The sequence below is a fragment of the Leuciscus leuciscus genome (genome assembly GCF_965113295.1).
Source record: "Leuciscus leuciscus genome assembly, chromosome: 16".
NCBI classification, from domain to species: Eukaryota; Metazoa; Chordata; class Actinopteri; order Cypriniformes; family Leuciscidae; genus Leuciscus; species Leuciscus leuciscus.
The window spans coordinates 19,989,483-20,004,793 of record NC_138740.1 but is presented as its reverse complement, the minus strand read 5'-3'; the positions used below and the strand labels follow the sequence as shown (position 1 = coordinate 20,004,793).

General features: G+C 37.1%; 1 protein-coding gene across 2 annotated transcripts in view; it reads right to left on the bottom strand.

The window, feature by feature from the left end:
* Positions 1 to 15,311, bottom strand: part of nrxn2a (neurexin 2a) — a 390,641-nt gene that overhangs the window by 302,207 nt on the left and 73,123 nt on the right. The window contains exons 4-5 of one of the 2 annotated variants that reach the window (XM_082141011.1): positions 9,750 to 9,779; positions 9,510 to 9,548 (exon numbers count right to left, since the gene is read on the bottom strand). The exons of the other annotated variant lie outside the window; for it this stretch is intronic. Of the exons in view, the coding sequence (XP_081997137.1) occupies positions 9,510 to 9,548; positions 9,750 to 9,779 (69 nt within the window). The remainder of the gene's footprint in view (positions 1 to 9,509; positions 9,549 to 9,749; positions 9,780 to 15,311) is intronic. 2 annotated transcript variants of the gene reach the window in all.

The following is a 15,311-nucleotide window of genomic DNA, read 5'->3' as shown; positions in this document are numbered from 1 at the left end:
GACTCAACAAAGTGTCTGGAGTTGAATCAAAGCACCATTATAGTGCAATGAATTCAGGAAAAGTAAACATCCCTGAAACGTTGTTGCAACCATGACACATTACTGTTTACCAAAACATTTTCTCTTTCCAATTAGCAGCTTGCGCTCATTACTCTAGTTTTGGATGAAAAGACACATTGAATAAGGTTACGGCAGTATCATGTAGGGAAGTTTCACAAGTGATGAAGGAAAAGCTGTGAAGAAAAAAAGCTTTCCATCTGTTCATGTTTCTGTTGCATAGACCTTTAATAGTGCTAGAGCACACTACCACACCCCAAAGACAAACTATTTGTTATTTGAGGACATCAATCTTTTCATTTATCAAAACATTAGTAAATAACGTTGAGTGATAATGAAACCAATACCACACATTATTAATAGGGCTGGGTAAAAAAAAAAAAATAGATTTCTCGATTTGAAACGATTCTCATTTTTACTAACCGACATCGATTCTTAAATCCCAAGAATCGATTAGTCATCCTGTTTTCAGTTGATGAATGAATGTAACATTGTAGCGCGCATCCCATCCAATAAATCGCAATAATCTTTGTGCTTTGTTACTATTGATATGAAACAAAGTCTCAGATTTCAAATTACGTCCATTTTCTTACGAAATTCAAAAACAAATACCGTTTTGGCGCTGTGGCGTGAGATCGCTCTGGCGCAGCTCAGCTCAAGAGCAGCAGCAGCGCAGAGCGCACGTGATCTTCTCTTCCGCCTTAATACCAGTTACCACGCAAAATAAACATGAATGAGCATCTGAAAGTGTGTTAAAAGGTAGAGTACAACTTAGCGAAATCCGTACCATGTGACATGGAATCGCTCAATCAGTGTTTCAACCGTGGAAAGACGTCAGTAAATCAGCTTGTCAACAATGTCATGTATTGTAACGTCACATTTACCTCAGAAAAACCATATCCAGTGACCATAAACTCGTTAGTCAGAAAAATGAACTGTAGAGAGGAGCATTTTGCTAAATATATGCACCATATTACATATTCATTATAATTTTTTATATTCTTCAATTTTTAATGCATGTTTGAATAAATCTGGCAGGTTTTTATGACAGCCACCATTTAAATGTTTATCTTTCATATAACTTTATTATTATAAAAATAAATAAGTGTAATTTAAGTGTTTGTATACAAATCAGTTAATTTTTACCTTCAATGTTATAGTAGGCTAATGAAGCCTAGTATAGGCTACCACTGACTTCCCATAGTTTACAGCATTAGTTAAGAGATTAGTTTTCCCTGAGAAAATTTGCCATGTATTGTACCTGATATCCAAAATAATCAATATTGAATCGAAATCGAATCGAATTGCAAGCTTGTGAATCGAAATCGAATCGAATTGTGAAATTTGTGTCAATGCCCAGCCCTAATTATTAAGGAACAAAACAAGAAATATTCGTTCTCTCAGTCTGATATGGTCTTAAATTGATATTGTTAAAAAGAAAGTAATGTATAATACACAGTCAGTATAGAAAGTATTTTTTGGATAATGACCATTGATAATAGCCCCTTTCACACATTAAACCCGGCAAATTACCGTAAAAATGCCAGATGAACTTAAATACGCAAATGTGTCGTTTTACTCTAGTAAATACTAAAGTACTTGCTTTTTAATGTACTTGAGTATTAAAAGTAAAAAGTACTGATAGATGAATGTTTTTATTTATTTATTTTTTATATTTTTTATATTTGTATAATTTTATATACATTTTATATTACATACTTTATACAATCCTACAGCTCAAAATACCTGGGGGATGGAGGTTGCTGGGTCTGACATCATTATGAATTGTCAAGTAGCCAGCACTAGTCAGCATGGAAGATTAGTGGATGCAGATACACATGTATTGATCTGCAAGTAACAAAATTAACGTTTTATATTATTACTAAAACTTGACATACACTATCAAAACATTAAATATATTAAAACATTAATTTAGGTTACAGGCTACTTTATGTGTGCAAACAAATGGGCGGTGTATAGCACAGTATTTAAAAATAAGGAAAAACTAAATATGCATTGACGAATATAAAACCAGACATCACATAGGGCTAAATGCATTAAATTTTAAGATGAACACTATGCAAACTTACAATTTTTATATAATTTGATCTGCTACGGCAGCGCAGAAGATGCATGGGTATTAATTAGCGCTATTTTAATGTTATGTTTAGGGTTTTTTTTTTACCTAAAACCTACCCCATAGTGAGATGGTGATGTGGACATGTCCGCATTCAAGCATTACAGTGGGCTGCATTAAACAGCTCGCCCTTTTACACCAGATTCTGTTCACATACAACTGTCAGTTATGACCAAAATATGAGTTTCACTTATAATAATATCGTAAAATTCGGCATTTGTAATTTTGTATCTTACTTTTTGCACAAATCAGTCCCGCTTGCACTCGAGTTCCGAGGATCTCCCGGTTCTTGGCAAATTTTCAGTGAAACTTGTGAATTCAGTTAAATGGAGACTGGCTCTGAACGAATTATTTGGAGAGTTATTGGATCGGTCTTATTCACAAAATAATCACTATATGCGTTTTGCGAACCGATTTAGCAGGCTCATTGAAAAGAATCAGCTCGTTCACGAATCGGACACCGCTGTCACGTGCATGTGATGATGAGTGAAAAGGACGATATGTACTTTAGAATGTAGTGAAGTAAAAATTTCCTAAAATAAAAATACTCCAGTAAAGTACTGATACTGTCCACCACTGTGCTGTTCACACAAGTAACGGCGTTCCGTCTTTTTATACAATTCACACATCACAGTAGTGATGAGTCGGTGATATGACTCGGAAATGCAGAGTTGTCTTAGAGAGTGATTTGTTCATTTTGTGTTGACCGCGCATGCGCAACATCCTATAGGTTCTGTACGGGAAACAGAAATGTTCCCTTTCGAGGGAACTCTCACTGCGTCGGAACAACACTTTGGGGAACGCCCATCAGCGTAGCGCCTCCGAAGCATGAATGAAACTAAGCCAATCGTGACTGGTGTTGCGTCATGAGGTAACGTGTGACGGCATACACGGAAGCTACAAAGGGACGCCGGCACACAACAGAGTTAGCTTTCTGTTCTTCAGCAAGCGCTCTCTGTTGTTGTCGGTCTTATTTGGTGTTGCCTGTCACAAGCGATCATATATAGATATATAATCATGGCGAGTCAGCAATTCAATAAATGTGTGCACCCATGTCCGAGATATATAACAGATAGGGACACACATCAGCTATGTGTGCACTGCCTGGGAGTGCAGCACGCTCGGGCAGCTCTCGAGGGGGCTGCCTGTGCGGATTGTGAAGCACTTCATATCCGAGTGCTGCACTCCCGCCTTGCCATCTTCAATGACGATGGTCAGGCTCGCGCTCCCCGTGGTTCGCGTCCCGCGAGTATATGTCCCATCGAGTATAGCCTATCCCCCTCACACACACCCAGAGAGAGCATGCATACTCTACGTGATGTAGTCTTGTAGATTAGACTAGTGCAGGTGCGCATTTAGAGTGCACGCTTTCATTGCGTGATTTAGTCTTTATTTATATAATTTAGTTATAAATATCACAAGAGTGCAGTTTTTCTCCAAATATCAGCATAACAAAATGTGGCATTGATTTAATATAAGTTTAATAAACAAGAAGTTAATATTAAGTGACTTACATTTTAGACACCATATTGCCTGTTTTGCTCTATTTCACCAATGAAAATAGTTCAAAACAAAGCCACACACGGCAGTCTTTCCTAACTGAGTGAATCAGTTTTTTGAACGAATCAGTTGACTAGGATAGATTAAGATGATCAAATGCTTCTTTCCTTGAATGAATCGGTTGAATCGCAATGATTCGCTCATTAACAGTGACTTGCTGCCACCTACTGGCGGTTTCAATTTCACATTTAAAATATCTTTTCTTGTTTTAAATAATTTTAAATATCAATATTCAATATTGCAAAGATTAATTTTGTTGACTGATTTCATTTGGTAACAGTCCTATTGTTTCTCATTTATATAACTTTATGAAATTGACACAAAAGATGATGCATGCATATAATTAGGTTTTAAAAAATGGCTTTATAAAAGGTAAAAATGCCCATATAAAAAGGTAAAAATCAATCGAAACATATTGGAAAAAATTATTTGTCACTGCTGTGAACTGACCACCACACAGAGTATGAAGAATATCAAAAACTTTAGGAGTTGGCTGTCCACGACAGTCCTAAACCGGCCAAAATACCAACACAATAAACTCGCGACTTCATGTCCCCGCATATGAGGAGCTGGTTGAGGTTGTTTCTTGTGCCGTGGAACGATTAAATATCAGCTGGCCACGTGCAGCACAGAGAACAACCTCATCGAGATTGACAACACTGATTGAGAAATTGCATTAAATGATACATTTCAGTAAATTTTATGCATCTTCTGATGTTCATTCATGCTCATTTCGTGCTATAACTAGTTGTAAAGTGGAAGAGATGATCAGTCCATGTGCGCTTGATCCACGCAGCCGCTCGAACTAAGGCGCTACAGCAATCTGTCATGCCGTATCAAAGACTGCCAAAACGACATTCATGGTTTGAATTTCGTGATAAAATTTGAAAACTGAGACTTTGTTTCATATTAAAAGTAACAAAGCATTAGGCTTATTGCAATTATGGCAGGTGCACTACAAATGTTTAGTGAAGTTTCGTTCACGCGTTTTGTTCAAGAGTCCACACAGCTGACATGTTTACATATTGTAGGTTATCCAAGTTGTGCGCACGAAATGTGCCATCGGAGAACCTCTAATTAAACGTCACTATTTCGGTCAATGATTTTGGCCTTCCAAAACTGTTTAGGTCGAAAATAGTTTCGGTAGCTGAAATTTGGGTGCATAAAAAGATATATTAAGCAAAATTCATGTCTGCACCAGAGCATGTGAGCGGAGTGGAGCGGTGAGAATCTCCGCTCATCGCTCATGGAACTGTTCACCCCTCCGCTCCCCCGCTCTAAGCTACATCAGGCCACTCCGCTCATTATCGTTCAGCGCTCAACGAGGTTTGCTTCGCGCTCCACTCAAATCGCCCCCCGCTCGCTCCGAAAAAGGAAAAAAATCTACATGTATATCACTTTTAGCTTAGACCACAGCCTTACCTCCTAAACAACTAATGAGCAACAACAACATTTTTCAAATTGAAATGTTGTATTTCAAATTACAGGCCTATGTAAGAAGGAATATAGCCTAAACAAAAAGTCCTGTAAAATTAAACGAATAAATGGGCCTAATAATATAAATAAAAATTATATAAACAAAAATATACATATACATTTTTTAAAAGTAAATTAACTATAAGGCCAGAATTTTGATGAGTGAACTTTTGCGCAACGCGCACGATTAAAATTAAAATTGGCTTCCATACACACAAACTGCTGTAAAATTAAACGAATAAATGGGCCTAATAATATAAATATTATTACGGACGACACAAATTCGGCTAAATAAAACGAACCATTAGGTCTACTTGAATGAAAAAACGAATTTGTTTGAATATTACGCTATATTTAATTTACACTTTGTTACAAGTTACCGTATTCAATTTGCTAACCTTTTGTTGCGTGTTCGCGTAGGTCACGTTCATGTTTTCGAGAGATGTGTCTTTTGAGATTCCAAAATGAATCTTTGCTGACTGAAACGATGTTTTCACATTCGTTTTCTTGTACCACATTATCATTGTTAGTTAGTTTTATATTAATAGTAGCCTACACCTGTATGACTTCTCATTTTCCTTTTTGAAGTAGCCTACTTTTTGAACTGCATTATTGAGCCGAGTTTTGACTGAAAATAGTCTACTGTTGATGACTGTGCAAGACAGATGGATCCTGGTTTAGGTTTGACTGAGCATGCTTCAGACTCGTGGTGTGAACTGAGCGAAATTGGAGCGAAATTGGAGCGGGAAATAAGGCGACGCTCCGTCCTTTTAAAAATGCCGCTCTGCGCTCTGTCCAAGATCCGCCCGCTCCCACTCCCCGCTCGCTCCCGCTCCACTCCGCTCACATGCTCTGGTCTGCACAATAAAAAATGTACAGTGAAAGAACACTTTTTGATAAGAACTTCAGTCCAGGAGCGGACTATTACTAGCCGTGCTGGTGGTGGGGTAATAAGTACTGAGTAATATGAATTGCATTAACAACATGTACTTACTATAGAGTTACGGTTAGGGTTAGATACTTGTAATTATGCAAACTTTAATGTTATTACTATAGTAAGTTCACGTAGTAACGTGTAATTACGTCACCTTAAAATAAAGTGTTACCAAAAAAGTTAATTAAAAAACAAACTTGATCTTTATTTGATCTATTGTTTGTCTGCATCAAAGCATCAAGGCCTGCAGGCTGACGATATTTTCTGTAATTTAACACTATTTTATATGATATTCTGCTTATTCTGCCTAATTTGGGCTTCACTTCATATTTTCCTTTCATCTTTAGTTCAGTTCTAAAGATAAAATAAATAAATCAAATGCTACGTGTAAATAGGTGAATCTGCGATGTGGTCCCCCAACACAGCGAGGGCAGCGGGGTGTCCCATACACCCATGATTAAATGTTGATGCTTTCTTGCTGTAATTCTTGTGGACCACAGTTACAGTAGTTCTAAATATTTTGTGAGGTAGCAAAACATATCAGGACCAGCATCTAAACTCAGTTTTGCAGTCAATACGAGACCCAGCAAAGCTGACAAAAAAAGGTCCCTTTTTTCTCCAACTGATCAATCTCGGAACGTTTGATCTGCGAGCACAGCCAGAGGCCGAGTTGAGAAAAATGAGCGCCTATCCCTTCAGCATTAGTTTCTCTGTGTAGAGCTGAAGCTCATAAGACAAAGGCTGGAAGCAAAGACGGCGTGCTGGGTCATCTGCTACTCTCGTTCTTCTGATTTATGGGCTTCTGTTTTTTTTCTTCTTTGCATTAAATGGTTAAAGGTGCAACGTAAATAAAGTCTACTGAAGACTACTGTCCCGCATCCTAGCTAGTAATTAAGGTCACTCATTAGTACCTAATAATTAACCAGCTGGGTCGAATTCCCCCCACCCACACTAATTAAAAGTCTCTATTACACTTCAGAGCCCACAGGGGCAGAGTCTTCTTTCTCTGCTGTCTTTTGTCTTGACCTCAGCTGACTCTGGAGCTTAAACAACTCTCTAAACTCTGTTCAGTTCATCTGAATAATATAAAGGACCTGACTGAGGTTAAAGTACTCCTGGTGGGCAGACGGCGTACTTTTTTTTTTTCTTTTTTTTTTTTTGGAGACGCTGCCATCCAGCTTTTCTGTTCCAAAATATATGAATCTGCATATGTAGGCAGCATTTTAAGGCATCATCATTGGCACAGTGTTCCAAAAGGTAGACAACATAATGATTCTGATTGTTTACTTAGTCAAATACTAAGGCAGCACAGCATGAATCCTTCGGAGAGAAAGAAAACCCAGCCTGCATTGTGGAGACATACATCCACGATGGCGAACAGTGCTAAAGAAATGTTGATTAAGATATACTTGTAATTAATTCAGTATTATCATAACTAAAGAAATCTTAATATATATTTTTACAAATACTACAAATTTTAAATAAGTGTGTTTTTTTTGCTTATTAGAATAGATTATCAGTATCTTAGCAACAAGCTATTCCTAAACTCTATTGGAATGAACTGATTCTTGTCTCCAGAGTGCCATTTATGTGGCATGCTGAGATTCTGCCTGTGCAGAAAGTTCCGAATCAGTCACTTATGAAGATCCATTATGGTTAGGATGCTGTCTTGGAAGGCAGCTGTTTATGTAGCATTAGGCATCAAGGCAGCTCACTAGGTCTTGGAATAGAGCCAATTTAATTCTTAAAAATCCTGAGAATAAACAAACACGATGAATTACAGCATGTTAGTATTTTGTAGTCGCCAGATTACAAACTCAAATACTGAAAATAATCTAAACTGATTTAACTGGAAAGCTATATAGGGGGAAAAAAGCTTTAAGCTTTGAAATTATACCACACAGCATGGAAATGTTATAGTTTTTGTTTTTGAAAGGCTGCATTTATTTGAACAAAATTAAATAAATAAAACAGATATTTTGTTACGCAAACGCTAGGGGTGTAACGAAATTCAAACCGAACCGAAAAACTGCGATACACGACTCACGGTACGTACCGCCACACTCTCTTGGCGTATATGGTCATGTACATAACATTATAATGAGAACACTATAAGGCTGTGAATTTTTTGAGTTAAGTTGTCGTGTTTCTGCACATTGTTGCGTGAAAAACCCGTCCACAACAGGAGTTACACATTCAGAGCAGCACAGACACGTTGACTTTCACATTCGGGTCATTTTGTGCAGATATAAGTCGTAATATTAAGGTTTCATTGAGTTAACAAAGAGCTTCGGTTTACATGTGTCCATTCAGCTCTGCAGCTTCGGCGCAACAATATGATTTGATTAAAATAATTTCCATTTTTATTTATCCAAGGCACATGCATTTTTTTATATGTAGCCCAAGTAATGTTGTCCAATGACTTGTTTGCATTATTTTTTTAAGGCAATGGATTCTTTACTAACACTTCACAAAGTAACACGTTTTAAAGTCTCATTTGTTAATGCATTAATTAACATGAACTAATAGAGAGTAATTGTAGTTTTTTCAGCCATCTTTGATGAATAGAAAGTTAAAAACAAATTATTTTTTTTATATACAGATTTGTGTGAGTGTGAGTGTGAGTGTGAGAGAGAGAGAGAGAGAGAGAGAGAGAGAGGACCACATGGGATATTTTGATATTTTGATGGAGACACATCCTCGTATGAGCTTTATGAACCAATCATTAGCAAATCCTGCAATTAGCAAACCATGCTTATCTCACGTAGGCCTGTAATCACTTGAAGTAATTAAGATTGACAGGTCAGTAAGGGAATCAAGGAATCAAGCAGCCTTCAGTTATTGCTGCAGACAGGGAGTGAGCTCTGTCTAAATTTGTTAGATAAATATGTTTGACTGAAGTGTTTTTTGCATTTCAAGTGGCAGCACAGTAGACTACTCTTATAAAAAAATAATTGCTTTAAAGCTTAGCCTGACTATACTGCAATTCAGCGAACATGCCGATAAAAGAATGTGAAGTGTATAATAGATAGTGTAATGACAGTTATCAGCCACCACAATGAGTCACTTCAGCTGAAAGAAGAGGCAAGAAACATTTCAAACGGGTACATTTGCATTTCAAATACACACCCATAATCAAGAAAGAAAATTAAGCAAGAACAATTAGGACATATTAAATAAAAACGCATTCAATCGGCAGCATTCAATCAAAACTATCTTTTTTTTAATAGAGCCAAACAGCTAGAATGACAGCAGAGCTCTGGCTCTGTGCATTCTGGGTACGGTTTGTGACCGCACAACACCAGGACCAAAACAAACATGTGAGGGAGAGCGTAAGAGCGTTACCTGCTGCAGGAGTGGCCATCAGAGGAGCTGCTCCTGGGGCTGGGCCAGTGGACAGGACAGGGGTGAGGAGACGCACATGGAGAACACACAGATAGCAGAGAATGAAAGGGCACAGAAACCAACGGGACAAAGAAATGGAAGGAAAAAAGGTAGATTAAATGAGTTGTGGAAGCAAGGGTTTGGTACAAAAAAGGGGGAATTGGGGGAAAAAAGAAAAAAGAAATGGGAGAGGCCCCATACCTTGGCTCTTTAACGTCAGGTGCGCCAGACCTTGAAGGAAAAAACAGGAAAAAGGAAAAAAGAAATAAGAGGGTCATAAAAAAAGGCACGGGCGGAAACGAAAAGCATTGTCACAACGTTTGACTGCAGTTTGTGACAGACATCCTGAGGCAAACACGGATGCCAAATTTGAAGGAAACCAAAGGGGAGGGGGGGAAAAAAGGAGGAAGGTAAAATAAACACACACAGTTCTTCAAGGGAAGGGGGCAATAAGAGGTGTTGAAGAGGGAAAGGAAGGGAAGGAGGGAAAAAGGAAGGAAGGAAGGAAGGGAGGGAGGGGAAAGGGTAAGGAAAAAAGCATTTCAATTGGCACAAGTGCCAAAAAGGCACTTGCTCACAAAAAAAATGCTTTTTCTCCTAATGGAGCACATATTTAGTGTTTGGCAGATAGCATTCCTTAGATCATAGCTTCTATGCTATAGCAGTTACACCCATAAATGTTGCAATCGAAAGCCACAGTCTCATAAAATAGCAAAGAGAGATCAGAAAGCAGTGAGGAAATGTCTCATAAAAAGCAGCAGGGACCGAGATAAATTCTCCCAAGAGCACAGAGGCAACCCGTCCCAGACGGTCTATCGTCTTACTAACAGACAAAAGCCTGCGAGTTGATTTCAGCGCTGTAATAATGTATGCAGCTTGACAGCTCAATACCAATCAATTACACACACCGATGCGGGAGCCATTATCCGGCAGTTTGAGTTCTGTAATCACGGTGCAGTAGTTGCTGTTTACTCCGACTAATGTGATGGAGAGTCGTACAGAAATGCAGAAGACAATCAGGAGGAATTGCTATGCAAATCCAGATGAGATGAGACGAGCCAACCAAAATGGTGGGGTCAGGCACAGGAAACCTGTGAGATGTCAATCAGGTTGTATTTCATATCAGTGCAGTAAACAAACTGGAAAGCAAAAGCACACCAACAAGATCAAAAAAAATAATGCATCAGCTGGGAGCTTCGCGAAAATCCTCATTAACTCCATTTACGCCTTTACGCGCTTATTCCATTTTGCGAGGAATATGATTACCGTCAGGAACGCCACACATTACGAAATGCTCTCTGGTGAGCTGAATTGCATTCAAGGCGATATTTAATTGAAAAGGGAGAATGTTTCCTTCATATTCCAAATGCACCTCCAAGGAAACACATGGCAAAAACAATCCCGGATTTAAAGAGGATGGGCCTGCTTGGAGCTCTCATTGCCTATGAGTTTCATTTCCGTGAAACAAAGAAACATTATGATTATAGAAAGCAGAGTTATAGCGCCATTGTTCTCTCTGATGTTCCTGTGTGATTCCTTGACAATTACCGCGGTATCGTCGCTTGCCCTGCTACTTCTATGCTGCACTCTATTAGGGAGATAACACGGCTATAGAATAGATCATTGTACCTGGGAGTTACTAGTCATTGTGCAGCCAGTTCCATTAAAAAATATATCACAAATGAAGGGAGCGAGACAATAAAAGATGGTTTGGTTTTTGAGAACAGGACGAGAACTGCAACTCATGGAGAATTACAATTTGTGAAATCGCAAGGGATACGGTAAACAATAATACACAGACAATATCTAAGGAAAGCACAATGGCGGTATCTGAACACTGTCCAACTAATGCAAGGGCGTTAGAACAAGTAAGGGGTTATTGTCTTTGCTTATTTAAATATTCAAATGGTTAAATGAATATTCAAAGTCATTTCAAATAATATTTTGATATGGCCTTTGCTCATTTAAATATTCAAATATATGATATGACTATTCATTATATTATTTTATTTTATATTAAAAAGGACCTATTTTGCAAAATTCTCATATTATTTTTTAACATAATTAGCAGTTTGTGTACACAACCACCCGATTGTGGTTACTAAAGTTACTAAAGTTATTCAGTCAAGAGAGCAGTGAGTGATTTTTTTTTCTTTTGTTGTTTTATTCATATTAACAGCATATATAGCAGGAGATATTGCATATTACGCTGTTTTCACTTTAATTCACAGATCTAATATACACATGCGATTTCCGACTATAACCGAGATATAACCGACTGTGTTTATGTAAACTTTGTGTGTTTTTGACATAACCTTCAGTGTATTTGACAGTTTAAGCGCAATAAGACGTGAAAGAAACGCGGCGTCTGCCAGCAAGCGTTCTGCGCACGTGCTTCGTCTGTGTGCGCTCAGAAAACCATATATCAGAAGTTTAAACTGATATGGCTTTAAAACGCATGCAAATAATAACTTTCATGATGACGAAGAACTGCGATGTCATGTGAGACTGACCGCTAGGGCTGTATGATTAATCGCAATTAAACCGCACGCAATTTGGCAAAGGCTGCGATTATTTAATGCGTCGTTAATTAATTATTTAATTGTCAGTGCAGCTGATCGGTAGTAAATGCTGCTTCATCTGAATGCCAGGGGCGCTCTCTCCCAGACACGCCAAATATGCCCCGCCGCAGAAGTACGATAACGCACATCATTCCAGGAAATCCCTACTATCGGCATCATACTATCGCTGTAGCTGAATAAACTGAAGATCGAAACGTTTTGATTGATTAAACATGTCTAATACACATGACTTGTCTTATTCTGTGTAAGAAGCCACATCATCTCACAGAAGGATGCTCAACTGTCGTCATGAAGTGAGTTTGGAGTAAAAGCATGTTATTAAATGTGGTCTTTTGCTGGACAAGATGTTCATAAATGCTTCTCATGTTTGGAAAGATGTTTGATGCGTGTTGCTTTTTCAAATGCACGTTATAAGTGACTCAAACTCTCAGAGCTTTCAGATGGAGCAGCATTTACAGAGCCGTACATCAATGACAAAATGCGCATTAAAAATTAAATAAATAAAAACAGCCTTTGCGATTTCATAATCGCGATAAGCCAAATCGGTTTAGGTGCAATTTCATGTAAATTGCGATTAATCGTGCAGCCCTACTGACATGATAATCCTCAAAAATGGATTTACAGCATGGTATAATAAATGATCTGTGGGGTATTTTGAGCTCAAACTTCAGACACATTCTGGTGACACCTGAGACTTATTACATCTTGCAAAAAGGGGCATAATGGGCCCCCTTTAATACATTACCACCAATTAAAATATATCATATAAATGTTATACATTATATTTTAGTATTACATATGCTCATTTAAATATTATTCAAAGGCATTTAAAGTCAAATTTTATCAAACCATATTATAGTAGGGGTGTGCGATATGACGATTTTTGATCGTGGACGATTAAAATGTCTCCACGATCTGCTTTTGAAGAAATATCGTAGTATCGCGCATTCTCAGTTGCTGTTCTGGCGCCTCTGTCCCAACATACTGAACAACGCGACGTATATTCAGATCAAATGTTAACGAAGCGGAACGGGACACTACAGTTCACAAAAGTTCATAATTTGCATGTGCTTTAATGCCTTGTCGGTTAAACATTTATTTCGCGTGCTGATGCGCTGTTCTAACGTGTGCGTTTCTCAGCGCGTACATGCGAAGCTCACATGCACTAAAAGCCTGTCTACCAGCGCCTGGATACTGGACTAAGTTATCTATCGAGTCTTATTGTGCTAATACTGTCAAATACACACAAGGTTTACATAAACAAAGTCGGTGATGTCTAAAGTGAAAGCAAACTTGAGAAAATTGAGAGAAAATCTGCTTGTCAAATGCGTGTATAAAAGATGCGTCGAGTGCAGCTCTTAAAGAGACAGTAGTAATAGTAAACACGCTGCCGCTTGTCCTTAAAGGGATAGTTCACCCAAAAATGTAAATGATCTCATTATTTACACACTATAATGTTGTTCCAAGCCTGTATTAATTTCCTTCTAATATTTTCTAATATTTTTCTAATATTAATATTTTGAAGAATGTGGCTATACAAACAGTAGCTGGTCCCCATTGACTTCCATAGGAGAAAAATATACTATGGAAGTCACATTCTTCCAAATAACTTTTATTTTCAACAGAAGAAAGAAACTTATTCGAGTTTAAAACAACTTGAGAGAGTAAATTATGACAATTTGAATTTTTAGGAGAACTATCCCTTTATTGTTAATAAAACAACAAAATGCAAAGAGAAAATCACTCACTGCTCTTGACTGATAACTTTAATAGTAGCTTTAAAAGTATCAATTTATAATTTATACAGTGAAGTCTATGTTTTGTTTTATTTTCATATTTGTTCATTTAATTACTTTCTTCAATGCTACTGTTAAATACACCTGTAGCTGAAAACAAAGCACTGTTTATTTAATTTGTATATTAAGTTGTGTGTGTAATGTGTATCTTTGATCTTAATATTTAATAACAAAAAAAATAATGACAAATATTTTTTATCTTCGCCCCGTCTGCCATTCTTTTTTATTTTATATTTTGTTACCTAAGGCTTTGTTTTTAAAATATGGACATTAGTTTGGCTGTAATGCTCAGTCACAAAATAGTAAAACCAACATAAAAAAGAATCGTGATAAAATCGTTAATCGTGATTTTCCTGAAAAAAATCGTGATATGATATTTTTGCCATATCGCCCACCCCTATATTATAGTATAGCATAAAATCATATTTTAGCACATTATATTAGTATCAATGCATTACATGTGTTTTAGAACAAATAACTGCCGTGGGATATTTCCTTTGCTCGTTTAAATATTAAAATATATAATGTGACTATTCAAAGTATAATATAATTGCATATTGATTATTATATTGCATATTATAGCAAATTATATTTTAGTATGCAATACTGCATGCTAAAGCTCCTCAAATATATGTTTTGTCATGGCAAAGTTTGAGAAGAATTTCAGAAAAGGGTTTAGCTGGCATGAAATTCTTTTTTTGTGGATATGTCCTGCGGTGTGACATGTTGTACTCCATCTAAAACCATTTTAAACAGCATTTCACTAATTCTTTTATAATTGCAATTGTTATTCAAGCAGCTTTTACGACTTTATATTAATGGAGAGGGCGCATGGACTATTTGTACATTTAAAAAGTAATTTGTCACACTGCAGAGGCATTCAAAAAATATTTTTTATTTATTTAAATGCCAGTGAAGGCAAAAGGGTGATAAAAATTGTGAAATCTGTGAAATTGAAATGGTGACCAGCAGTTAAAATATACATGGTCCCTTTAAAAAAATTATAATAATTGGGTAGCCCATGAACTTGTACCTCATGGTAAATTATGGGCCATTTTGGGGGCATGTACTCACATGTTCAAATGCAGAGCTCATTAAAGGAAATGAATTCAGTTCAATCCTATTTAATCCATACATTTTCAAAACAATAAGACAAATTCAACTTAATAAAGGTTGCGACATTCATAAACCACAAACATGAACATCAATGAAGCAAACCATTGGCCAAAGCAAATCTATCTATACACACACACACACACACACACACAACACCATCTAACCATCCATTTTTCTATCTAATCTATTCTTTCATTCATCCATCAAAAACTGCAAACATGTCGTTCCTCATGCAGAGGTTATCTGGTCTGGTGAGGTGACACCTTATG